A 27,107-nucleotide genomic window follows, 5' to 3' on the forward strand; every position below is an offset into this window, starting at 1 on the left:
CCGCCAGGCCCAGGATCTTGTCCTCAATATCTGTCACCTTCTGCTCCACCACGCGGAGCTCTGTCTCCTGGGTCTTTAGTGTCTCCTTGAGCCCCTCAATTGCCTGTAGCATCGGGGTCAGCACCTCCCTCTTCAGCAGCTCCACGCACCATCTCACAATTTCATCCTGCTCAGGCCCCCATGTCGCCTGCGCTTTCTCCGCCGCCATCTTGTACTTCTCTCCTTCTGACCCTTTGGTCGACGATTCCTCGCGCTGCAGCCGCCGCCGCCGGTTTTTTCCTCCTTCGTTTCGGGGGGGGGACTCCCTTCTCACACACCCCACACCGGGTTGCGTCGTCAAAAAATTCCCCGTTGGGGCTCTTAAAAGAGCCCGAAGGTCCGTCGGAGCTGGAGCCGCCGAAACGTGCGGCTAGCTAGGCATCACCGCAACCGGAAGTCTATATTGCACTTTCCATTACTGCCAGCCATCTCTCGAAGTGCAGTACAGCTGATGAAATACTTTTTGAAGTAGTCACTTGCAAAGAAGAGAATGTGGCCTCCAATATGCATCCAGCAAGTGCCTAGTCAGATGATAATGAACAGATAATCTGTTTTTGTGATGTTGATTGAGGGATGAATATTGGCCAAGACACTTGGGGTGAACTCCCCTGCTCTTCTTCAAAATAGTAGCATGAAATATCTTACATCTACCCAATCGGGCATGTGGGACCTCAATTTTCAAATCTCAAATGAAAAACAGCACCTGCGACATTGTAACACTCCCTCAGTTCAAATGTCAGATCGTTTTGCTCAAGCCCTGTTGTTGGATTTGAACCTCGAACCGTGTGAAGGGTTGGGTTTGGTCACACTTGGAGTGGCAGTGAGGGTAGTTTGGCACTGGTTGATGTCCAGTGGGCGTACCTGCTTCCAGGTGACGTGTCATGCGTGGAAGGTTAGGCTCCTTTACCTTGTTTGACATTACCGAGGAGAAGGCATTCTGAAGATAAAAAACACTTAGAAGTCAACAGGAAACCACATCCAGAGCAAATGAGACTTCAGAATCTTGTGTGTGAGATCTGAGCTGTGACCTGCCTTGGAGGCAGAGCATGGTAGAGATTAATTTCACAAATCCTGTGTGTCTGCCAATCTGGTGCGATGATCAGAGTTTGTCTTCAGACTCTTCTGAGATGTATCAGATGTGGTCTCTTAGGAAGAACATTGCAAATGCTGCTTCCTGTATGACCTAATTCTTGGGAAAACAAGGACCTGGAGGGAAAAGAAAAAAAAAAGTGAAAAATTGTATAAGTTTGGAGTTTCAAAGGGTGCGAGGCATTCAGTGCTCAGTAAGTGAGGTCTCGCAGCAGTGTTGCCAAGGTTGACTACACTGTCCTTGAGACCTCCGGATCTTATCTGTAGCCATCATGTTCAAAAATGGTTACGTCTGGAAGAAAACATGATTGTGTCTGGCCTCTCAAAGAAAAGCCTAATTGGAGAGACTTGAAGCAGTTGATTGTGTTTCAATAACAATTACAAGTGGAAAAAACTAGATCTCTAACATCATAATGAAATTCATCTGGTTGTTTTATCGACACTGGCAGTGAATCAGCATTATAGTCTTGAAAAGCCTTTTACTTGGCAAGTTCTTCAGTAAACATAAAACACATTGTTAATTTGTGTAGTCCTAGACATTTACGCATGTGGGTCACTGCAGTAAGGACATTTTGGGCCACATTTCCCTCTTTCCAATAATGATAGAGAGAGAAGTACATGGAAAGTGGTTTTGTATCAAGATCAAAGACTTGCAGGGATATTAGTACATGCAAAGCTCTGGCTAGACCCCATCTGGTGTGCGATGTTCCATCTCATGCAATGTACCTCAAGAAGGATAAATTGGCCTTGAGGCACTCCAGCACAGCTTCGCCAGAATTAAAAAGATTTACTTGTGAGGACAAGTTGCATTGATATCTTGTATTCATTTGAATATTATGTTAGGGGTTATCTAATTTAGTTGTTTAAGATGATTGAATGATTTATTGGAGTAGATAAGAGGATCTCTTAAGGGGAGATGGTGGCATAGTTGTAATGTCACTGGAGTATTCATCCAGAGGCCCAGACTAATGTTCTGAGGGCAGTGCTCAAATCCCACCCTGACAGCTGGAGAATTTAAATATGAATTAATAATTCTGGAATTGAAAACTAGCCATGAAACTATCAATTGTGTCATCAGATTAATGAATGTCCTTGAGGGAAGGAAATTTGCTGACCTACCATGTCCAGCAAGCCACTCAGTTCAGGGGTAATTAGGGATGGGCAACAAGTGCTGGCCTTGCCAGCAATGCCCACATCCCATGAAAGAATTAAAATAAGATAGAGAGAGACACTATTTTCTTTGGGGGAATCCAGAACAAAGAGACATAACCTTAAAATTAGAGTTAGGCCATTCAAAGGTTGTACTCTCACCTCTGAATCAAAAGCCAGTGGGGTTGAAATCCCCGTTCCAGAGACCTTTGTACTTAATCTAGGCCGCTTTCTGAAATATCAAAGGCCTGGTCATTTGGATGAGCTGTTAAAGCAAGGTCCAGTCTGCGCTCTTTGGATGTAAAGCATCCCATGGCACTAGTCGTATAAGATCAGGGGAGTAGATCCTAATGCAGTGTTTTTCAAATTTTTTTTCTGTGGCCCTTTTGTTCCTGTGGCCCATTTTTAACAGCCGGCAGACCTTCATGACCCCATGACGGACTTTCGCGACCCATGCCGGCTGACCTTTGCGACACACCATTATTGCTTACCTTTATTGCGACAAATAAGTCTGCTTGGTCTTCATGATCTCACTTGCTTTGTGTTACATTTCTGCTAAGGACTTCAGCTGACTATTTAGGTTCTCGCTGCTTCCTCTGAAAAAGAAAATCAAGATGTTTTTCCTTGAACGAACTCACCATGTTTCGTCTTCATATGCCTTTGAAGTTTTCTTTTTCCTTTTTTTAATCTTTAAAATTTAGAGTATCCAATCAATTTTTTTTCCAATTAAGGGGCAATTTAGCATGGCCAATCCACCTACCCTACACATCTTTTGGGTTGTGGGTGTGAGGCCCACGCAGACACGGGGCGAATGTGCAAACTCCATACGGTCAGTGACCCGGGGCCAGGATCGAACCCGGGCTCTCAACACCGTGAGGCAGCAGTGCTAACCACTGCCTCACCGTGCTGTCCTAAATGCCTTTGAAGTTTTCAACTTTCATTTGCCAGTACTTCCCTGCATGTAACACACATGAGCTTTGCATTCTGATTTGCATTGACACAATTAAAGCCATACCGCAAGAAATCATCTTTAAACTGCTTTATTCCCGATTTCAGTTTCTTCTTTATGGGTTGTTCACCAGAGGACCTGGTGCTCTGTATACAGCTCACACCAGCACTGCTTTGTCCTGCTGTGGACTCTCCTCAGAAGCGCTCACCAGCAGATTCAGTTGTGAGATCCTGGCCTGTTTGTGTCTCTGGCCCTCTCTTCGTCATTAAAAATAATCCATCTTCAGTTCTTCACACAGTCCTGTTGCTCACTTGCTGGCAGCTACTAAATGGAGGAATATCTCCTCCATGATTTTGCAGCCAAAGCAGAGACACACTGACGTCACGTGCCCAGTATAAGTGCTGAGCGCGTGACCTTCTCTCTGCCGCTGCTCCAGGCAAAAAGACTCCATTGTTTTATTTAAAAGCAGGTCGCGGCAGGCATTCTTTTTTTTTTGCTTTGAAACTTTATTTCCAGTAACTGATTTTTCCAAGTTTATGACTTTTTAACCAATGAAAATTCAGGCAATTTCAGTTGAACATGGGCATCCTTACATTTACACACAAACTTTGTTTTAACTATATTCCCATTTCTTTCAAAATTTAAACAAGTATTGAAAAAGTACAATCTTGTTTTTACCTTATTGACTTTAGGTGAGATGAAGTAACTTGTCAAACACACAATGTTACAATATTTCTTAGTGGTTCCACCGCATTCCACTGTCCAAACATCCAAGTCATCTGCTTCTCCATTCTTACCATAAGCACTTACGTCCTGGTTTCCAGAGAGCGGTGATACAAAGTAATGCCTGTGTAGGTTTCATCCAATGTGTCAGCCATATTGACTGGTCTCATTTGATTGGCTTTCCTTGCTGACAAACCTGGCCTGGCTTCCCCCTTCACTATCTAGTAGCTGTTACTATTGTCAGATGCATCCATGCCAGTAACAGACTGCTGATCATTTCCCAACCCATACTTCATGTCGTGAGAGTGCAGGCGGACTGTGTGCCGGCCGTTGAGCAGCTTGACCATGGAGCCACAGGTCACATACTGCCAATCAGTGGCAGGGGGCGAGCCGAGCAGTGCGCAGAGGGCGAGTGCCAGAGCGGAGCTCCAAGCTGGGGCCACCGCCTTTAGCATTATGTGCCCACCCATCAGCCCCCCCCCCCCCCCCCCGGTGACCAGCTCACAGCCCGCCCTGCCCCCTTGAATACCACAGCCGATCAGAGAGTGCCTGTGGCCGGCATTTTTAAAAGCTAGTCATGGCCATTGGGCACTTTGTCCCTTGATCGGGAACGTCCTGACCGATCGCTCCCTGAACCACCCACATGTCGCGACTCTGAGTTTCAAAAACCCTGTTCTAGTGCCCTGGTCGATATTTATCCCTTGTCCAACATCAATAAAGCAGAATATTTGGTCAGTTTATCTTGAGGTCCTGGAGGTGCTATATAAATGCAGGTGGTTAATGCTACTTGAGGACTACATATATGGCCCTATCAATATGTTTCTTGAATACAGATAATCAAGACTGAGATCGCAGGGGCTGGTTTAGCACAGTGGGTTAAACACTGGCTTGTAAGGCTGAACAAGGCCAGCAGCATGGGTTCAGTTCCCGTACCGGCCTCCCCGAACAGGCGGCGGAATGTGGCGACTAGAGGCTTTTCACAGTAACTTCATTGAAGCCTCCTTGTGACAATAAGCGATTATTATTATTAGATTGGTACATTTTTAAAATATTAAGGGATATGGTGATAATGCAGGAAAATGATGTTGAGGTAGGTCAGCCATGATCTTATTGAATGGTGAAGTGGGCTCGAAGGGCTGAATGATCTACTCCTATTTCTCTCATTTTTATAAAAAGGGAATGGGATGGGCTTGCATTTTAACTGAATCTCAATGCTGGCGTGTCTGGGATTATGCTAATAAATTGGATCAAAATATATGTGAAGAAATGAGTTTAGAATTAATAAATGTTTCTTTTCCAGATGAATTACGATTGACTATTTCAGACCACATCTTGAAGAGGATACCTACTGACAAGCAATTAAACCATCTTTCCAGCCATCTGGGACCAGAGTGGGAGGGAATTGTGGTGGATCTTGGACTGAAGACCTCAGATCTTTATCGATGTAAAATGAACCACCAGTACAATCTACAGGCACAGATCCTGGCCGCCTTTATCCTGTGGAAACGACGACTAGGAAAGAGAGCAACCGTGTGGACTTTGTGCGACAGTCTGATTTTAGCAGAGACCGATCCCGGGGTGATAGTCAAAATATTCCAGGAAAATCATTGACAATCTAATCCTCAAATTATCAAGAACACATCACCTTGTGCAACGCAGTATTCCGTTTGAAATGCAGAGACGATGAGGAGACTTAGAATCATAGAATTCCTACAGTGCAGAAGGAGGTCATTTGGCCCATCGAGTTGCACTAACGCTTGGAAAGAGCACCCTACCTAGGCCCACACCTCCGACCTATCCTGTAACCTCACCTAACCTTTTGGACACTAAGGGGCAGTTTAGCATGGCCAACCCACCTAACCTGCACATCTTTGGACTGTGGGAGGAAACCTGTGCACTTGGAGGAAACCCATGTAGACACGGGGACAAAGTGCAAACTCCACACAGACAGTCACCCAAGACTGGAATTGAACCAGACTGATTCCAGGGATGGTGGGACTATCATATGAGAGATTGACTAGGCTGGGATTGTTCTCGCTGGAGTTCAGAAGAATGAGGGGAGATCTCATAGAGAATGATAAAATTCTAACAGGACTAGACAGGGTAGATGCAGGGAAGATGTGACCAATGATGGGTGTGTCCAGAACCACAGCCTGAGGATTCAGGGTAAACCATTTCGGACAGAGATAAGGAGACATTTCTTCACACAAAGAGTGGTGAGCCTGTGGAATTCATTACCACAGGAAGTAGTTGATGTTAAAACTTTGAATATATTCAAGAGACGGCAGGATATAGCACTTGGGGAGAATGGGATCAAAGGCTATGGGGAGAAAGCAGGAATAGGCTATTGAGTTGGATGATCAGCCATGATTGTGATGAATGGAGGGGCAGGTTCGAAGGGTCAAAAGGCCTCCACCTGCTCCTATCTTCTGTGTATCTAATGTGAGGTGGCAGTGCTAACCACTATGCCACCCCACTTTTCCTCCTCCTGTCTATCAAATGGAATGAGGGACATTATTTTGAGAAAGAACAGGTCAGGATGTATGGAAAAAGCACAATTCTTCTGTCGTGTAATTTGATGATTTTTAATGTTTTTTTAAAAACACTAATTTGAAACTAAGTGAAATAGGGATAAACAAATGTGGCCGAGTTTCAAAGAATTACATCCATTCCTCCCGTACTCCATTTCATACAATATTTCTGGTTAGGACTTTGAGCCACTTTGCATGACACGACAAATTTGCAAGCACAATTGTCGGTGAACCAGTTAAGTCAATAGTGGAAAAATGGATGGCTAATGGAACATTTTCTAAAATCACAAAGCAGGAATACCTCTAAGGGTAAGTTAGATAGGTACAGGAGGCAGCAAGGTTTAGAGGGATGTGCAGTTTCTTGCTACAATTGTACGGGTTTTTTGTGATCTCACCCCTGGAATACTGGATGAGCGAGTTGTCCTATGATGGCACACTGAGCAAATGGGTCTATGTTTTCTGGAATTTAGATGACTGAGTAGTTATCTTATTGAAGCACATAAGATTTTGAGGCATTTGACAGGAAGACACAGAGGTTATTTTCCCGGGCTGGGGAATCTCGAACACTGGGACACAGTTTCAGAATAAGGGGACAATTATTTAGGACTGAGATGAGGAGAAATGTCTTCTTCAAGAGCTTGTGAATCCTTGCAATTTTCTACATCAAAGGACTGTGGCTGTCCCTGTGTTAAATAAATTGAAAGCTTGGATAAACAGATATTTTGTCTCTCAGGGAATCAAAGGATATGGGAAGAGGGCAGGAAAGTGGAACTGAAACAGAAGATCAGCCATGATCATATTGAATGGCGGAACAGTCTCAAGGGATTGTATGGTCTACTTCTCCTGTTCTTAAAGTTCAGATAGGATTAAATGTAGAGTGGTAGGAAAAGGCTCATGTGGAACAATAACTGCATTCATTGTTTGGGACAAATGGCCAGTTTCTGTGCTGTAAATCTATGTAATTCCCTGTGAAATTATATGGGCACAGATTTGATCAAAGTGTTAAGTATTTTTAAAACTTTAATTTGCGAGTGGCTGCATGGATTTAGTAAGCAGTGGTTCGGTGCTTGTGTTTGAATCAGGGCTCGGGCATGAGTTGATTTTTTTTTTCCTTGGCAGGAATGTTCCCATATGAAATAAAGATGGGAACTCGCAATCCGACTCCTATTAGGTGCTGGTTTGACAAGGTATAATAGTGAACGTTGATCATGCAGGCATATGTTTGAAAAATATACTCCTAGCCATGACTCAAGTGACTGCCTTAGACCGTACTCTATTCAAATACTTGCATTGGAAGCAGTTCAGAGAAGGTTCACTTGACTGATTCCTGGGATGAAGGGATTTATTTTATGAGCAAAGGCTGGGCACATTGCTCACTGGAGTTATCAAGATTAAGAGGTGATCTTATTGAAACATATAGGATTCTGAGGGCGTTTATCAGGGTCGATGCTGAGGGGATGTTTCCTTTCGCGAGGGAATCTAGAACTATAGCAACAGTTTCAGAATAAGGGGCCTCTCATTTAAGATGGAAATACAGAGGAATTTCCTTTCGGGGAATTGTTAATGTTTGGAACGGAGCAGTGGAGGCTGGGTCATTGAATATATTCAGGGTTGAGTCAGACACATTTTGGATTGACAAAGGAGTCAAGGGAGGAAAGTGGAGTTAAGTCCACAATCAGATCACTCTGAATGGCCCACTCTTGCTCCTGTTTTTTATAATCGAGTAATTTCATGGATTGAGCATGAGTGCACCATCTTGGCTCATCTGAATATCGCATTTTATCCAATGTCCATTCTGTCATCATCTGCCCATCTTCCCACCATTGCCTGCAGCCTGCCTCCCCTATTGCTACTAAAATTGTGATTCATTCCCTCAAGACTAATTTCTCAAAATTTATCCTCATCTGCCTGCTACCTCCACTCTCCCCTTCCTGGGCCCCGAGGCTCAAACATTCTCTTGCCCTTCCATTGCTCTATGACTTATCCCACTCCAAGAGCTCCCTCTGCACTCGGGAATCGACCCTTCACTTTATTTTCAGAACCCTATGCACCTCCCCAATCCCTTCTTATTGTAATGATACTCCATTGCATCTTGTTAATGCATTTTCTAACTTATAACTATAATGGGGCTAAGACCTCACACTTTATGTTTTTATAATATATATATCCTCATGGTCAATTTCAAAAATTTTAAAACTGGAGACAATGACCTTTTAAAATGGGTGCTGTTATGTCTGTCTGTGATCTTTGAACAAGAGGAGCTAATTCAGCAGGGGAACCCGCACCTCGTTATCTCTGAAGAACTCCTAACAACCCTGTGAGCTTCAGAGGCTAAGTTCAAAGGGAACTATACCAAGGTCATATGCATTTCCAAATCCAGACGGGCCATCTGGAGCCCATAGGTCTGCTAAGACAAAGAGTCCTGTAACCTTCCTTTCAGAGTTCTTAATGGTTGGAACATTAACGATCTCAGGAACTGAGACCAAGGGATATATATATCCTTTGCTAAAGTGGAGAGGTGGGAGTTATTGGGGCTTTCATCCCCAAACCTCCATCTAGCTGATGGGACATGTAATTTGCTTTCTCTGTTCCAACTTCTTCCATCAGACAGGAGATACAAAAATCTGAGAACACGCGCTAACAGGTTCAAAAACAGCCTCTTCCCCGCTGTTACCAGGCTTCTGAATTATCCTCTTATGGACTGAACCAATTTCTTCATACATCTTCTCTTCACATCTCCCAAATGATTGGAATCCCATATACTCCCATATTAACTCCCTCACTACTGATACATGGTGGCAGCAGTGTCTACTATCTCAAATAAACGTACTGCAGGAACTCACCAAAGCTCCTTCAACAGCACCTTCCACACCCATGACCTCTGCCACCTGGAAGGACAAGGGCAATAGACATATGGGAAATTTCCCTCAAGTTACACACCATCCTAACTTGGAAATATATCACCTCACTGTCACTGGATCAAACTCCTGGAATTTGCTCACTTTTGTTTTATTTGTTTAGTGACTAGTATGGCATCTGATGCCTTTGTCCATGTGTATTTATCATATGCCCTATGTTTTCTCATGTATGGAACAATCTGTCTGGACTGTATACAGAACAATACTTTTCACTGTACCTCGGTACATATGACAATAAATCAAATCCAAATTCAAGCTCTGTCTGTCATCTTACCATCTACCAAGCAGCAGCATGGAAAATGGGCTCTGAACAGGTTTGAATGCCTGGCCCTATCTTCACTGTTTCTACTGGAATTTCTATGCCATTGCCTACAAGACTTGTTCATCTCATTGTGGAAGTCATCCCTACTGGAAAAGTGAATTATCCAGCATCAACTTTAAGCCTGCCAACCTCCAAAGGAATACAGCCATTAGACTTTGATTCTGGATTCATGTGAAACAGTAATTCTTTATTTTGAGGACTTTGACTTATGAATCTTTCATTCCCTCATCTTTTATTGTGTGAGTCAAAAGAAAGCTACCTGGCAACCATGTGGAGGATATTATTCTAACTCTAGTTTGCTGTGGGGCTAATAGTACAAATCAGATCATGCCAAAACAAAGAAGTTGGGAAATACACCACCATTTAAAAGGGGGAAATCAAAATATCGTTTTGTTTTTGGACAGCTGGTGAGAGGGAAAATCAGGGCGGTTTAAATTAGCCCGCCCTCCGAACTTGGAAATATATCACCTCATGTCACTGGATCAAAATCCTGGAACCTGCTCACATTTGTTTTTGTTTACAGAATATAGGCGTCACTGGCTAGGGCATCATTTATTACCCATCCCTAGTTCATAGAATTTACAGTGCAGAAGGAGGCTATTCGGCCCATCGAGTCTGCACCGACCTTTGGAAAGAGCACCCCACTTAAGCCCGTGCCTCTACCCCATCCCCGTAACCCAGCAACCCCACCTAACCTTTTTTTTGGGACACGAAGGGCAATTTATCATGGCCATCTAACCTGCACATCTTTGGACTGTGGGAGGAAACTGGAGCACCCGGGGGGAACCCACGCAGACACTGGGAGAATGTGCAGACGCCGCACAGACAGTGACCCAAGCCGGAATCGAACCTGGGACCCTGGAGCTGTGAAACAACTGTGCAAACCACTATGCTACCATGCTGCACCTTCTCAAGTTGCATTTGAGAAGGTGGGGACCTGCCTTCTTGAACTGCTGCAGTCTCTGAGGTGTAGATACACACAGTGCTGCTAGGGAGAGAATTCCATGATTTTGACCCAGTAACAGTGAAGGAATGGCAAAATATTACCAAATCAGAATGATGAGTGACTTGGAGGGGAGCCTCCAACTGGTGGGATTCCCGGTATCTGCTGCTCTTGTCTTTCTAAATGGTAGTGGTCGTGTGTTTGGCAGGTGCTGCCTAAAGAACCTTGGTGAGTTTCTGCAGTGCATCTTGTAGATGGTACACACGGTTACCCTTCTTCGTTGGTGGTGGGAGTGATTGTTTGGATGGGATAACAATCAAACCTGCTGCTTTGTCCTGGATGGCGCTGAGCTTGAATATTGGAGCTGCACTCATCCAGGCAAGTGTATTCCATTACACTCCTGACTTGTGCCTTCTAGATGGTGGATAGGATTTGGGGTTTCAGGAGGTAAGTTACTCGCCACAGGATTGCAAACTTTGACCTGGTCTGGTAGTCACAGTATTCATAAGGCTAGTTCAGCTCAGTTTCTGGTCAACGGTAACCATCAGGATGATGTAGGGATAACCCCAGCAACAGTAGATGTACACTGACTGTGATGGTTTAATAATGTGGCTCCCCACTACCTTTTCAATGGCAATTACGGATGGGTAATAAATGCTGACCTAGTCCGCATCCCATGAAATAATACTTTAAAAAAAAAATTATCACCTGTCCTTCGTGAGACTTACTCAACTATCCAAATGGTGAGAGAATGAAAAGCAGTGCTCTGATGGCTTGGAAAAGCATAGGAAGGGATGTTTGTGTATTTCAAAAGGCCAAAATGTGTAATTTTTAAGAAGGAATTAGTTATAGCTCTTAGGGCTAAAGGGATCAAGGGATATGGGGAGAAGACAGGATCAGGTTACTGAATTTGATGATCAGCCATGATCATAATGAATGGTGGAGAAGGCGGAAAGGCCCGAATAGCCTTCTGTTGCTTCTATTTTCTATGTTTCAATAGCCCTTCAGTAATAAAAATAGATAGAGAGAGATTTAAGTTGTAGACTTGGATGGGTCCAAGCATCGCAGAAGCACACATTGAGGGAAAAAGCAGATTGTAATGGGCCAGTCAGCCCAGAGAGCTAGCAATGAAAGTCTTTGACAGGAGTTTAACAAAGGCAGTTTCTCAGGGTTCCTTGAGCAGTGCTGTGAACTGCATCTCTGCTCTCACTTCCTCCAGCTCTGGTTTTGTAATCTCTTCCTTCGACACACAGCTCCTTGAACTGGCACAGGCAAGTTTTTAAATTTTACTTACAAATGGCAAATATGTTTATTGTAACTGGAACTATGACATCTGTCTCAAGTTTAGCAGCTGAAAACACTCTGGAATTGTAACTCAATTGTTAATCGGGAGACAGTGGCATTCTCCTTGTATGGAGAGAGATGGCATGCGTGACATTGGCTCTGTTTACACAACAGCTGCTGGGAAATGAATTGTGTGTGTTCAAGGTAGCGTGAAGCAAACAATCTGTTCAAGAACCGCACCCTTAGAACACCAGTTCAAATATAAAAAATAGCTTCTGCAGAAAGTGACCTATTGAATGTTTCCAGGAATAACCTTGAAAAGCTCTTCAGCTGCTTTCTTGGAAATCACTACAAGGCTGGCTGTTCTCCAGGTACCTCGAGACATGGGACTAGATTACTGCCTAAGAGCTGATTAGTGATTACACACACAAGTTGGATAACTTAATTGCCCTTTCACTTTGATAGCTGGAATGCACCAAGTTTAACTATGGGGAAGCAACACAGACTGTGGATTTTAGATTACATAGATTTTATGGCACTGAAACAGGCCATTTGACCCAACTCATTTATGCTGAAATTAAAAACAAAATGCCGGAAACACTCAGCAAGTCTGGTAGCATCTGTGGAGAGAGAAGCTGAGTTAATGTTTCAGCTCAATGACCTTTCAGCAGAGCAGTCTATATTATGGTTATGTTGGTCACAAGCCTTCTCCCACTCCAGAACATCTTGCCTATCAAAATATCCTTCTGATCCCTTCTCCCTAATGTACTTTCCTTAAGGTCAAAAGTGCAGGTGCATTTAACTGCTCCATGTGGCACTGAGTTCCACATTCTCAGCACTTTGGATAAAGACATTTTTGAAAAGTTACACATAAGTAACAGAATTGAGCATTAACCAAGCTTGGACCTGTTCTTTTGGATCTAATCATAAATCTTACTGGATAGAAAATATTAGCAAGTGATAAATACTGAAAAGCATGGGAAGAATCCCAATGAGGGATACTTACCAAGGTTCCATGATTTCCAACAATAAACGCTTTTCCAAACTGAGACTGGTAGATCTTTGTTGGGTAAGGGTATTAAGGGATGAGGACCAAGTGTGGGTAAATGGAGTTGAAACTTACAGGGTAAAGGGGCTAAATGAATATAATACTCATTTCCCAGGATGATGTCAGGGATGAGGCCAAGAATGGCGACAGCGCAGGGGGGGGGCTATTTAGCCCTTCAAGTCCACACTGGTTCTCTGCAAGAGCAATTTAGTTATTCCTGCATTTTCCCTGTAGCCCTGAATCTACCTCCATCCCAGTTTCATGAAATTCCAAGATTGTGATTATACATTGTGTAAGAAATGTTTGTTCTCATATTGCTTTATTATTCCTTTGTCTTAAATCTGTGTCTTTGGTTCTTGATCCTTCTGCAAATGGGAACAATTTCTCTTTAGATGCTCTATCTAGACCCCTCATAATTTTGAATACTTCAATCATATCTCCTCTTAACTTCTCCTAGGAAGAACAACACCAACCTCTCCAAAGTATCAATGGAACTGAAGTGTCATATCCTTGGGTTCATTCTCGTACATCTTTTCTGCATCCTGTCTAAAGTCTCCAGATCCTGTCAGAAATATGGTACCCAGATTTGGACATAATACTCCATTTGGGGCTGAACCAGTGTTTTATAAAGGTTCACCAACACTTCCTTGAATGATGAGGAAAGGCTGGAGAAGTAAAACTGTATTCTCTCTGATTGAGAAGATTGGGGGGAACCTGATAGGGTTAATCTAGGCTAACTTGTGTTACAACACCAGTGAATTAACCAATAATTCTGATAAAAATATCCTAAATCTTTGGCCCTTGGCTGTCCAATAATTACAGCTACCAGGTTTGTAAGATAAACACCAATTACTGTTTATAACAAGAACTATAATGAAACACGCAGCAAAAATAGTTGGTTAGGAAGAGGTGCTTTTTAACCCTGGTAAGTGACTGGTAAGTAGTTTTTCTTTTCATTGTCTAATTTATTTATTTTTTCTTTGTTTTTTTGGAATTGTAGTTGTATAAGTTAACCTAAGATTTAAGACATTGGCAGGAGATCCCAGACCCGTATCATGCTCCTCCACTGTGATGTGGGAGCTCAGGGACACGTCCACTGTCCCTGGCTGCTTCACGTGCAAGAAGTTGTCCAGTTGCAGCTCCTGTTAGACCACTTGACGGCTCTGGAGCTGCAGATGGACTCACTTTGGAGCATCCGCGATGCTGAGGAAGTTGTGGATAGCACATTTAGCGAGTTGGTCACACCGCAGGTGAAAGTTATTGAGGGAGATAGAGAATGGGTGACCAAAAGACAGAGCAAGTGTAGGAAGGCAGTGCAGGTGTCCCCTGCAGTCATCTCCCTGCAAAACAGATATACCGCTTTGGATTACTGTTGAGGCAGATGGCTCACCAGGGGAAGGCAGCAGCAGCCAGGTTCATGGCACCGTGGCTGGCTCTGCTGCGCAGCAGGGCAGGAAAGAGAATGGCAGGGCTATAGTGATAGGGGACTCAATCGTAAGGGGAATAGACAGGCGGTTCTGTGGACGCAATCGAGACTCCAGGATGGTATGTTGCCTCCCTTGTGCAAGGGGCAAGGATGTCTCGGAACGGCTGCAGGATATTCTGGGGGGGGGAGGGTGAACAGCCAGCTGTTGTGGTGCACATAGGCACCAACTATATAGGTAAAAAACAGGATGAAGTCCTACAAGGTGAATTCAGGGAGTTAGGAGTTAAACTAAAAAGTAGGACCTCAAAGGTAGTAATCTCCGATTGCTACCAGTGGCACAAGCTAGTCAGAGTAGGAATGTCAGGATAGATAGGATGAATGCGTGGCTTGAGAGATGGTGCAAGACGGAGGGATTTAAATTCCTGGGGCATTGGAACTGGTTCTGGGGAGGTGGGACCAGTACAAACCGGACGGTCTGCGCCTGGGCAGGACTGGAACCGATGTCCTAGTTGGGGGGGGGGGGGTTTGCTAGAGCTGTTGGGGAGGGTTTAAACTAATGTGACAGGGGGATGGGAACTGATGCAGGAAGTCGGAAAGTAGTAAAACAGGGACAGAAAAAAAAGGCAGTAAGGGGGAAAGTGTAAGGCAGAGAAGCCATAGTCAAAAAGGGCGACAGTACAAGGTACAGTGACTGAGGGGAGCTCAGTGAATAGGCCCAGTAATACTAAAAGGAATAAAACGGGAAGTAAAAACATTAATGGTAAGCGACGCGGCAGGTTGTTACATGAAGATATGGGTTCAACGACAAGGAAAATTAGGAGAAAAGTTAAGAGGAAATATAACTTGGGAGAGGATATGATAGAGTTGTTAAGATTCAAAATAGAGGTATAAAAGAGAGCATAAGTGTACTTTACCTGAATGCTCGTAGTATTCGGAATAAGGTAAATGAGTTGATGGCGCAAATCGTGAATGACTATGATTTAGTGGCCATTACTGAAACATGGTTAAAGGATGGTCACGACTGGGAGTTAAATATCCGAGGGTGTCAAACTATTCGGAAGGACAGAGTGGACGGTAAGGGAGGTGTTGTAGCTCTGTTATTTAAGGATTGCATCCGGGCAATAGTAAGGGATGACATCGGTGCTATGGAGGATAAGGTTGAATCCATTTGGGTGGAAATCAGGAATAGTAAGGCGAAAAAGTCACTGGTAGGAGTATTCTATAGGCCACCAAATAGTGACATTATGGTGGGGCAGGCAATAAACAAAGAAATAACTGATGCATGTAGAAATGGTACAGCAGTTATCATGGGGGATTTTAATCTACATGTCTATTGGTTTAACCAGGTCGTCAAGGCAGCCTTGAGGAGGAGTTTATAGAATGTATCCGCGCTAGTTTCCTAGAACAGTATGTAATGGAACCTACGAGGGAACAAGCGATCCTAGATCTGGTCCTATGTAATGAGACAGGATTGATTAATGATCTCCTAGTTAGGGATCCTCTCGGAACGAGCGACCACAATATGGTGGAATTTAAAATACAGATGGAGGGTGGGAAGGTAAAATCAAACACTAGTGTTTTGTGCTTAAACAAAGAAGATTACAATGGGATGAGAAAAGAACTAGCTAAGGTAGACTGGGAGCAAAGACTTTATGGTGAAACAGTTGAGGAACAGTGGAGAACCTTCCAAGCAACTTTTCACAGTGCTCAGCAAAGTTTTATACCAACAAAATGGAAGGACAGTAGAAGGAGGGAAAATCTTAGAATCTTAGAATTTACAGTGCAGAATCGACCGTGGATATCTAAGGAAATAAGGGAGAGTATCAAATTGAAGGAAAAAACATACAAAGTGGCATAGATTAGTGGGAGACTAGAGGACTGGGAAATCTTTAAGGGGCAACAGAACGCTACTAAAAAAGTTATAAAGCAGAGTAAGATAGATTTTGAGGGTAAACTTGCTCAGAATATAAAAACAGATAGTAAAAGTTTCTACAAATATATAAAACAAAAAAGAGTGGCTAAGGTAAATATTGGTCCTTTAGAGAATGAGAAGGGAGATTTAATAATGGGAGTTGAGGAGTGAACAGGTTTTTTGGGTCGGTCTTCACAGTGGAAGACACAAATAACATGCCAGTGACTGATAGAAATGAGGCTATGACAGGTGAGGACCTTGAGATGATTGTTATCACTAAGGAGGTAGTGATGGGCAAGCTAATGGGGCTAAAGGTAGACAGGTCTCCTGGCCCTGATGGAATGCTCCCAGAGTGCTAAAAGAGATGGCTAGGGAAATTGCAAATGCACTAGTAATAATTTACCAAAATTCACTGGACTCTGGGGTGGTCCCGGTGGATTGGAAATTAGGAAACGTGACACCACTGTTTAAAAAAGGAGGTCGGCAGAAAGCAGGTAATTATAGGCCAGTGAGCTTAACTTTGGTAGTAGGGAAGATGCTGGAATCTGTCATCAAGGAAGAAAAAGCGAGGCATCGGGATGGAAATTGTCCCATTGGGCAGACGCAGCATGGGTTCATAAAGGGCAGGTCGTGCCTAAATAATTTAGTGGAATTTTTTGAGGACATTACCAGTTCGGTAGATAACAGGGAGCCAATGGATGTGGTATATCTGGATTTCCAGAAAGCCTTTGACAAGGTGCCACACAAAAGGTTGCCGCATAAGATAAAGATGCATGGCATTAAGGGTAAAGTAGTAGCAGGGATAGAGGATTGGTTAATTAATAGAAAGCAAAGAGTGGGGATTAATGGGTGTTTCTCTGGTTGGCAGTCAGTAGCTAGTGGTGTCCCTCAGGGCTCAGTGTTGGCCCATAATTGTGCACAATTTACATAGATGATTTGGAGTTGGGGACCAGGGGAATGTGTCCAAGTTTGCAGACGACACTAAGATGAGTGGTAAAGCAAAAAGTGCAGAGGATACTGGAAGTCTGCAGAGAGATTTGGATAGGTTAAGTGAATGGGCTAGGGTCTGGCAGATGGAATACAATGTTGACAAATGTGAGGTTATCCATTTTGGTAGGAATAACAGCAAAAGGGATTATTAGACATAGACATAGAATTTACAGTGCAGAAGGAGGCCATTCGGCCCATCGAGTCTGCACCGGCTCTTGGAAAGAGCACCCTACTGAAGGTCCAAACCTCCACCCTATCCCCATAACCCAGTAACCCCACCTAATCCCCATTATTTAAATATATATTAAAACATGCTGCTGTGCAGAGAGACCTGGGTGTGCTAGTGCATGAGTCGCAAAAAGTTGGTTTACAGGTGCAAAAGGTGATTAAGAAGGCAAATGGAATGTTGTCCTTAATTGCTCGAGGGATGGAGTTTAAGACTCGGGAGGTTAGGCTGCAATTGTAAAAGGTGTTAGTGAGGCCACACCTGGAGTATTATGTTCAGTTTTGGTCTCCTTACCTGAGAAAGGACTTATGGCGCTGGAGGGTGTGCAGAGGAGATTCACCATGTTAATCCCAGAGCTGAAGGGGTTGGATTACGAGGAGCGGTTGAGTAGACTGGGACTGTACTCGTTGGAATTTAGAAGGATGAGGGGGAATCTTATAGAAACATATAAAATTATGAAGGGAATAGATAGGATAGATGCGGGCAGGTTGTTTCCACTGGCGGGTGAAAGCAGAACTAGGGGGCATAGCCTCAAAATAAGGGGAAGTCGATTTAGGACTGAGTTTAGGAGGAACGTCTTCACCCAAAGGGTTGTGAATCTATGGAATTCCTTGCCCAGTGTAGCAGTTGAGGCTCCTTCATTAAATGTTTTTAAGATAAAATTTTTTGAAGAATAAAGGGATTAAGGGTTATGGAGTTCGGGCCGGAAAGTGGAGCCGAGCCCACAAAAGATCAGCCATGATTTCATTGAATGGTGGAGCAGGCTCGAGGGGCCAGATGGCCTACTCCTGCTCCTAGTTCTTATGTTATGTTTTTTTAAAAAATTATTTTTATTAAAGCTTTTTTCAACCAGGATTTTTACATAACAAAAAAACAAAACAGTAAACGAAAAATATTTAACAAAACAAGGTGGCTGCTATCATTATACAAAACGAAAAAACACATTATATCAACATGTCGCGTCCCCCCCCCCCCCCCCCCCAAAGGATGCTGCTGCTGCTGCTGACACTTTATTGCTCCCCGAGGGTTATTGCTCCCCTAGAAAGTCAAGGAAAGGTTGCCACCGCCGGGAGAACCCCAGCAAGGACCCTCTCAGGGCAAACTTTATTCGCTCCAGGCTGAGGAACCCAGCCATATCACTAACCCAGGTCTCCACGGTCGGGGGTTTCAAGTCCCTCCACATTAACAAGATCCGTCTCCGGGTTACCAGGGAGGCAAAGGCCAACACCTCAGCCTCTTTCGCTTCCTGCACTCCCGGATACTCCCAACACCCCAAATATCGCTATTGTTCGACTCTACTTCACCCGCGTGTCCAAAATCCTGGACATGGCCCTCGCAAAGCCCTGTCAGAATTCTTTAAGCGCCGGGCATGCCCAGAACATATGGACATGGTTCGTTGGACTCCATGCACATCTCGCGCACCTGTCCTCCACCCCAAAAAACTTGCTCATTCTTGCCGTCATCATGTGAGCCCAGTGCACCACCTTAAACTGAATCAAACTGAGCCTGGCGCATGATGCAGACAAATTCACCTTGCCCAGGGCATCAGCCCACAGGCCCTCATCCCGCTCCTTCTCCCACTTGCCCTTCAGCTCCTCCACTGAGGCTTCCTCCGCCTCCTGCAGCTCCTGATATATGTCCGACACCTTCCCCTCTCCTACCCAGATGCCAGACCAGACACAACACTGTCCTGTATCCTTCAAGGGGGTAACAGCGGAAATGTCCCCACCTGTTTCTTGAGAAAGTCCCGAACCTGGAGGTATCTGAAAGCATTTCCCGGGGGCAGGGCGAACTTCTCCTCCAGCGCTTGCACGCTGGGGAAAATCCCATCTATAAACAGGTCCCCCATCCTTCTAATGCCTGCCCTATACCAGCCTTGAAACCCCCCATCTATCCTGCCCGGAGCAAATCTATGGTTGTTCCATATCAGGGTCCAAACTGAGGCCCCTTCCTCCTTCCTGTGCCTCCTCCAGTGACCCCAGACCCTCAGTGCTGCCGTCACCACCGGGCTTCTGGTGTATCGCGCCGGCGAGAATGGCAACGGTGTTGTTACTAGTGCTTATGTTATGTTAACAATTAATAAACACCTAAATCCCACTTTAACTCGCCTCCCACCCATATATATATCATATATATACACACACACACACACAAGACAAACTCAGATAGGGTGGAAAGGGATAAAAGAAAGTAAGTGAAAGGGAAAAGAGTATTTGCTTCAGATGATGGTTCTTAGCATGTTTTCGTCATAGTAAGCTTGTGGATTAAAGTCTCTGTTTTGCAGCCTGTACTGGTCTTTTCTGCAGTTTTAATGTACCATGCTACAACTTTCCTGGAGAGGCAGAGTCTCTTTCCTCAAACTTTGCTTTCAGTTTGTGGTTTGTCTCCAGGTCTCTGAAGTTCCAGGAATCCAACACCACAGGCTTTCTGGAGCGAGAGACAGTCCTTACAATAGTCTTCTGGAGAGAGTTAGCAACATCTAGCTCTGGAGAGGACTAGATGGATCTTTTCACCATGCTGCCAGAATCAAAACAGAAATCTCCTTCGGTCTCTGAACCATTTCAATGGGATAAGATCCAATCACCACCTGCTACCAGCCAGAGCACAGCGTTTTGGGCCAATTAATTAGCGACCAGCCAAATCGATCAAATCGAGTCCCAGCCCATCTCTGGTCACTGGTGCTTGACAATCTACAACTCCAGTTTAAATCAGTACAGGCTTCTGAATTCTGCTTGAATTAAAGGTACAGGCTGCTTGTCTTAAAGCCACATATCCATTAATCATCCGTGGATCAAAAATGTGATGACAAAAATAAAAGAAAGGGGAAATAAGGGAATAAACAGGAAGTACACTGTTGAGAAATTATTTGTATTGATAGATAAAACAAAGACATAATCTGATGATAAATGGCAGTTATCGGAAGAGTTAAATTAGAAGAAATATTTCAATGTAAAGCATTATTGCAATGTGGAATGCTTTTCAATGTGATCATTGCTAAATAACTGAAAGAAGAGTAATGTGTAAAAGCTTGTGGGGAGACAGCAGGAAAACAACTGTATAAAATTAATGACCAAATTACCATTAGCGAATCTGCACCATAATTGTCCTGGGAGTCATCATTGACATGAAACTGAACTAGACTAGCCAGTGGTTACAAGAGAAGACCATTGGCTTGGAATTCTGCAGCAAATAACTTCTCCTGTCTCTGCAAAGTCTGTCCACCATCTAGAAGACACAAACCAGGATTGTGACGGAATACCCTCCACTTGCCTGGATGAATGCACCTCAAGCAACATGGTTGACTCACTCCACCAATGACACACAGTGGCAGCAGTATGTACCATCTACAAGATGCACTGCAGCAACTCACTGAGATTCCTTTGACAGCACCTCCCACACCTGCAACCTCTACTGCCTAGAATGACAACGGCAGCAGATGCATGGAACATCACCACCTGCAAATTCCCCTCTAAGTGAGGCGGCACGGTAGCACAGTGGTTAACACTGTTGCTTCACAGCGCCAGGGACCCGGGTTCGATTCCCAGCTTGGGTCACTTTCTGTGCGGAGTCTCCACGTTCTCCCCGTGGGTTTCCTCCGGGTGCTCCAATTTCCTCCCACGAGTCCTGAAAGACATGGGGCGTCATTCTCCGAACCCCCGCCGGGTTGGAGAATCGCCGGGGGCTGCTGTGAATCCCGCCCCCGCCGGTTGCCGAAGTCTCCGGTACCGGATATTCGGCGGGGGCGGGAATCGGGCCGCGCCAGTTGGCGGGCCCCCCCGCTCGATTCTCCGGCCCGGATGGGCCGAAGTCCCGCCGATAAATTGCCTGTCCCGCCGGCGTGGATTAAACCACCTTTTGAACGGCGGGACAAGGCGGCATGGGCGGGCTGGGGGGGGCGTGGGGCGATCTGTCCCCGGGGGGTGCCCCCACGGTGGCCTGGCCTGCGATCGGGGCCCACCGATCCGCGGGCGGGCCTGTGCCGTGGGGGCACTCTTTCCCTTCCGCCTCCGCCACGGTCTCCACCATGAGACTCCCTCCACTGCGCACGCGTGGGAAACTGTCAGCGGCCGCTGACGCTCCCACGCATGCGCCGCCCGGGGATGTCATTTCCGCGCCAGCTGGCGGGGTAACAAAGGCCATTTCCGCCAGCTGGCGGGGCGGAAATTCCTCCGGTGTCGGCCTAGCCCCTCAATGTTGGGGCTCGGCCCCCAAAGATGCGGAGCATTCCGCACCATTGGGGCGGCGCGATGCCCGTTTGATTGGCGCCGTTTTGGGTGCCAGTCGGCGGACATCGCGCCGTTTAGGGAGAATTTCACCCATGATGTTAGGTGAATTGGACATTCTGAATTCTCACTCTTAGGAACGTCCTTCCTAATAGGTAGATCTGCACCGGATGGACGGTAGAGGTTCAAGAAGGCAGCTCACCTTCTCAAGACCAAGTAGGGATGGGCTCAAATACTAGCCTCGCCATCAATTCCCATATTCTATCAATGATTTAAAAAATGAATCTGCTGATTTATCCCTTCTAGGTTCTTGAACACATGCTGCACACCCACACCACCCAAAGCTACTCTCCTCTCCCCCCTCATTATGCTGAGATAGATGTTAACCGGGCTCAGTTTTCAGAGTTTAATTCAGAGCTAAAGATTCACAGGTAGAATAATTCAGAGCGATAATGGCCTTGGCTTCTCTGACAGCGTAACTGCTCTGGGAGATGGTGGAAGATCAACTTGTGGCACAACCCCAGCAAAGCTCATCCCGTCTGCAAATCGTTCTTTCCCATTCTGGTATGGTACTGGACAGTGTTTTCACTGCCCCGATTGGTCATTTGATCAGATTCCTGCATTTGGCTAATCAGGTATTCCAGGGACAGACTCCGTTTGAATGTACTTTTATGCTTGCATGGGGTCTAAAGAAGTGAGAGAGACAGAGTGGAAAAAGGAGAGAGTGAGAGGTGATAAGGGAATGTGAGGAGACAGGATGAATTGATCTGAAATTAGTCAGTGTAGTTTGCAATTAACTCCAGCCTACTCTCCCAACTTTCCTATTCTGTCTGTCACTCTTCTCCCCACCCCGCTGTTTCTCTGGCCGGGATCATCTGGCCCAAGATCGCCCCGCCATCGCTGCCAGTGAGAACGGAAAATTTGGCGCTCAGCCAAGACTCCATTCATTGCAGCGGGCAGGAGAATCCCGTCGGCGTGAATGGACGGAGAATTCTGGCCTCTATCTTTCTCACTCTCTCCCCTCCCACTCTGTCTGTCTCTCTCACTTTCTTCCCTTTTCCACTGTGTCTCTCTTTCCCCGTTTCTGACTTTGTATCTTTCTTCCACCTCTCTCCCTTTCTCACCCTCTCACTCCCCTATTCCATTCTGTTTCTTTCTCATCTCCTTTTTCCATTATCTGTCTGTCACTCGCTCCCTCCCCGGCTGTCTCTTTCTCGCTCCCCTATCCCACTCTATCCAGCCACATGTTTCTTGGCGATGGGATTCTCTGCTCTCGCCTGTCAATGGGACTTCCCATTGAAGCCACCAATGCTACCAGGAAGCTCGCAGGTGGCGGTGCGCTGCCGGCACGACCAGAGAATCCCACTGCCAGCGAAGGGCCGGATAATTCCAGCCGATATCTCTCCCTTTTCCCTCTTTCATTCTCTTTACCCCTTCCCAATTTCTCTCCTACTCTGTTCCACCCTGAGTCTCTCCCTCGATCTCTCAATCTCTCAACGTGTTAACTCTGATAAAAATAACCCGTCGAGAATTTCCACCACCATTACCCTGGATTCTTTCATAATATCTTGAATTCAAATCAAAGTTGCTGATTTTTTTTCGAGCTATTGCCATACAGTTCAGCAAAGGGCAAATTCCATTTAACTCCAACAGGCCTCATATATGAGAGCGCATTCAAAGTGAACACATAACTGTAGAAGCATTTTCCAAGACTAAGTATTAAGCTGGCTTTCATGTGAGGGATTTCCCTTCTTAATTATGGCTCAGCTAACACAAAGGCTCGCGGAGAAAGTAACTCTGGTTAAAGATGGTCTTTATTTCCCAAGCTTGGTCAACATACGTGGGAGAGCAATCTGGGTCAGTTCCAGATTCATGGATAGTTGGGGACTTATGCATAATTTCCTGATGCTTTCCAGACTCCCTTACCTACTGTCCTTGGTTCCTAATCTGGGGCGAAATTCTCAGGAAACGGCGCGATGTCCGCCGATTGGCACCCAAAACGGCGCCAATCAGACGGGCATCGCGCCGCCCCAAAGGTGCGGAATGCTCCGCATCTTTGGGGGCCGAGCCCCAACATTGAGGGGCTAGGCCGACGGCAGAGGAATTTCTGCCCCGCCAGCCGGCGGAAACGGCCTTTGTTGCCCCGCCAGCTGGCGCGGAAATGACATCTCGGGCCGGCGCATGCGCGGGAGCGTCAGCGGCCGCTGACAGTTTCCCACGCATGCGCAGTGGAGGGAGTCTCTTCCGCCTCCGCCATGGTGGAGACCGTGGCGGAGGCGGAAGGGAAAGAGTGCCCCCACGGCACAGGCCCGCCCGCGGATCGGTGGGCCCCGATCGCGGGCCAGGCCACCGTGGGGGCACCCCCTGGGGCCAGATCGCCCCGCGCCCCCCCCAGGACCCCGGAGCCCGCTCACGCCGCCTTGTCCCGCCGGTAAGGTAGGTGATTTAATTTACGCCGGCGGGACAGGCAATTTATTGGCGGGACTTCGGCCCAGCCGGGCCGGAGAATCGAGCGGGGGGCTCGCCAACCGGCGCGGCCAGATTCCCGCCCCCGCCAAGTCTCTGGTGCCAGAGACTTCGGCAACCGGCGGGGGCGGGATTCACGCCAGGCCCCGGCGATTCTCCAACCCGGCGGGGGGTCGGAGAATGTCGCCCCTGGTCCGTATTTATAACGGCTGTCTGGGGACTGCTGATAAGGAATGTTTCTGCTGAACAGGCTGTTTCATGTGTGAATCTGCCTTTCTAAAGAATGTGGCCAAGTTTGCTGGCTAAGCCCCATTATGCCTTGTGAACATTTCACTGTTAACAAGGATTAATATGCTTTAAGAACACACATTTAATTGTTAATAATTGCTACAGGTGCTTCTGCCCAGGGAATAAATTTTCTACTGTTTGTTTTATAGTCTTTATCCAGTAAATTAACCTAAGTATGTATCAAATTACTTAATTCTGTCATATTCATCCATACTTTTATGTCTTACTCTTTATCCTAGCTATCTTGATCTAACAGTGTTTTGCCCTGAGCCCTCTTTCAGTAACCAATCTGATCGAATCAGGGCACTGAAAGACAAACCAATCAGGGCAGCAGAAACCTGTACAATGCCAAACCAGCCTGGGAAACAAAACCCGTACCACCCTTCCCCACAAGGAGATGTGTGCAGCAAATGGGAGTCTTCAGATATTCTCCACTACATATGTGGATATGTGGGTAATGATTGTGGGAAGTCAATAACATTTGCAGGGTAAGGGCAAGGATGAGACTAGCTAAATTGGCTCTTGCAGAGAGCTGGAACAGGCTTGATGGACTGAATGGCCTTCTGTGCTATAACTATTCTAAGAATCTACCTTTAATATCAGTTAGCTCCCTACAAAAGAAGTTCGCAAAGTTAACTGCTGGCTAGTTCAGATCTTGTACAGGAAGCAAAAAGATCACTTTCAAATAGTCCTAATCCTGTATTAAAATTTAAAGGAGAACCTGCATTTATGTAGCACCTTTTTAACTTTTGAATATTGCAAAGCGTTTTTCCTGAGGGCTAAATAATTGACCGAGAAGACATCAGGAATGTTTCCCTTCTCTTCAAGTAATGGAATTTTTAAAAAAATCTCTACCTGAGAGAGTAGATGGGATCTTGGTTTAATGTGTAGCGGTATCTTTTGCTGAAGCTGTAGAAGGGAAAATCGGTAACGGTGTACAATGGTTGTTTGCCCTTTTAAGACAATTCTTGTAAACAGAATGAGTCATCTGGAACACATAGGCATGAAAATATGTACATTTTGTTGCATCACCACCACCAAACACACCCAAATCTTTGCCCTCTGATTCATAAATGCGTGTTTTTCCACATTTCACTGAGGACTGATTCACATTAGACAGAAAGAATGGGTTCCATAGCAGGGTATCGGTCAACGAAAGGTGGTGGCAATCAACCAAAGGCTTAACCTCAGACGGAAGGAATCCTCATCGTTTCCAACATATTCAGATTAAAATTCTATTAACATTATGGGAAATGGTAGAATAGAAAGTGGCCATCTGCAGTGGTGTGAGTATTCCCAATCTTGGCTACACAAGGCACAATGACTTCCAACAAAATTGCTGGCAACTATTCATTAGTACTGAGAAAGTGTTGGCTTATGTATGTAACTCAAATGTTCAAAAATGCAGAAATATCAGCCGGGATTCTCTGTTCTCTGCTGCTAAGATTGGGAATCCCAAATGGGTGGAGAATCCCGCATTGGCCCCAAAACGGATCGACACCGGGCAGCAGACTCGTCCCCAGTCCTACCCCACCAGCGGTAGAAGGCTTCCCGCCCCGCGGAAAAATGCAAACAGCTGATTTACATTCACTAGAATGAATTAACGGGCTGGAAGCCGGAATCTACCCAACCCTCCCACTATTATGCTTTAACCCCCACAGCAGGAACTCCACTAGGCAGGCTTTGGTGCAAGTATTGTCAAGTGCTTTCCTGGCACGATGGACCCCGAGAGGGATCAAGGGGTCTACCCCTTGCTAATGTGTCCCTCTGCCATTGCCAGGCTGCGGGGAGAGGGTTCCCAAGGGTCCAAGGAGTTGGGTGTGCTTGGGCTTTGGATAAGGGGTTGACCCCAGGACCGTCCCCTGGGATGGGGGTCCTATCTGGACTGCCCCTTCCAGCCCTGGGTAAGCTGTCTCAGGCAGCCCTCTGTCAAAATTATTCATCCTGGTCTGACCTGTTTAAACTCTGAAGTGACCTTCTCACTCTGAACTGCTCTGCCTGACAGCTGATGAGCAGATCAGAAAATTCATTGAAAATTCAAGCCAGGGATTTTCCCTTTCCTGACATCTGCTCCCTCAGCCCTATGCTTTTAAAACTGCTGCTTTTGAAGTGTCAGAGCCTTCTTAGAAAGCCCACAACACTGGAAAAGCCTTGAAATCCCCTCAGATCTTTTGAAATGCCTAGCATTCTTCAATTTCACAGTACAGTACCTTTAACTAGCCTTTGACAGGTTTCTGATTTTCAATCCCCTGATCAAATCTTAGCTGCATTGTCAGTCAACCACCTCAACAAACAACCTCCCAAACGTTATGGCACACACTCCTTTAGGATGGCAACGTGGCTAGCACTGCTGCCTCACAGCGACAGGGACCCAGGTTCAATTCTGGCCTTGGGTCACTGTCTATGTGGAATTTGTACATTCTCCCCCTGTCTGCATGGGATTCCTCCGAGTGTTCCAGTTTCCCCTCACAGTCCAAAGATGTGTTGATTAAGTGGATTGGCCATGCCAAATTGCCCCTTCATGTCTAGGAATGTGCAGGTTAGGTTATGGGGTTACGGGGATAGGGCAGGATGGACGGGT

The 27,107-nt window shown here is 45.7% G+C and overlaps 1 protein-coding gene and 1 long non-coding RNA gene across 2 annotated transcripts in view; one reads left to right on the top strand and one right to left on the bottom strand.

The window, feature by feature from the left end:
• cradd (CASP2 and RIPK1 domain containing adaptor with death domain) overlaps window positions 1-9,653 on the top strand; it is a 51,640-nt gene extending 41,987 nt beyond the window's left edge. Inside the window, exon 2 of the mRNA XM_072471870.1 lies at window positions 5,250-9,653. Within this exon, the coding sequence (XP_072327971.1) occupies window positions 5,250-5,560 (311 nt within the window). The 3' untranslated portion in view covers window positions 5,561-9,653. The remainder of the gene's footprint in view (window positions 1-5,249) is intronic.
• LOC140388153 (uncharacterized) lies at window positions 711-25,889 on the bottom strand. The gene is made up of 3 exons (XR_011934111.1): window positions 25,382-25,889; window positions 2,769-2,873; window positions 711-1,245 (listed from the first exon to the last, which is right to left on the bottom strand). It is a non-coding gene; the product is annotated as an uncharacterized lncRNA (long non-coding RNA).
• Between the last annotated feature and the right edge of the window lie 1,218 nt (window positions 25,890-27,107).

This window comes from Scyliorhinus torazame, chromosome 13 (assembly GCF_047496885.1).
Source record: "Scyliorhinus torazame isolate Kashiwa2021f chromosome 13, sScyTor2.1, whole genome shotgun sequence".
In the NCBI taxonomy this organism is placed as follows: Eukaryota; Metazoa; Chordata; class Chondrichthyes; order Carcharhiniformes; family Scyliorhinidae; genus Scyliorhinus; species Scyliorhinus torazame.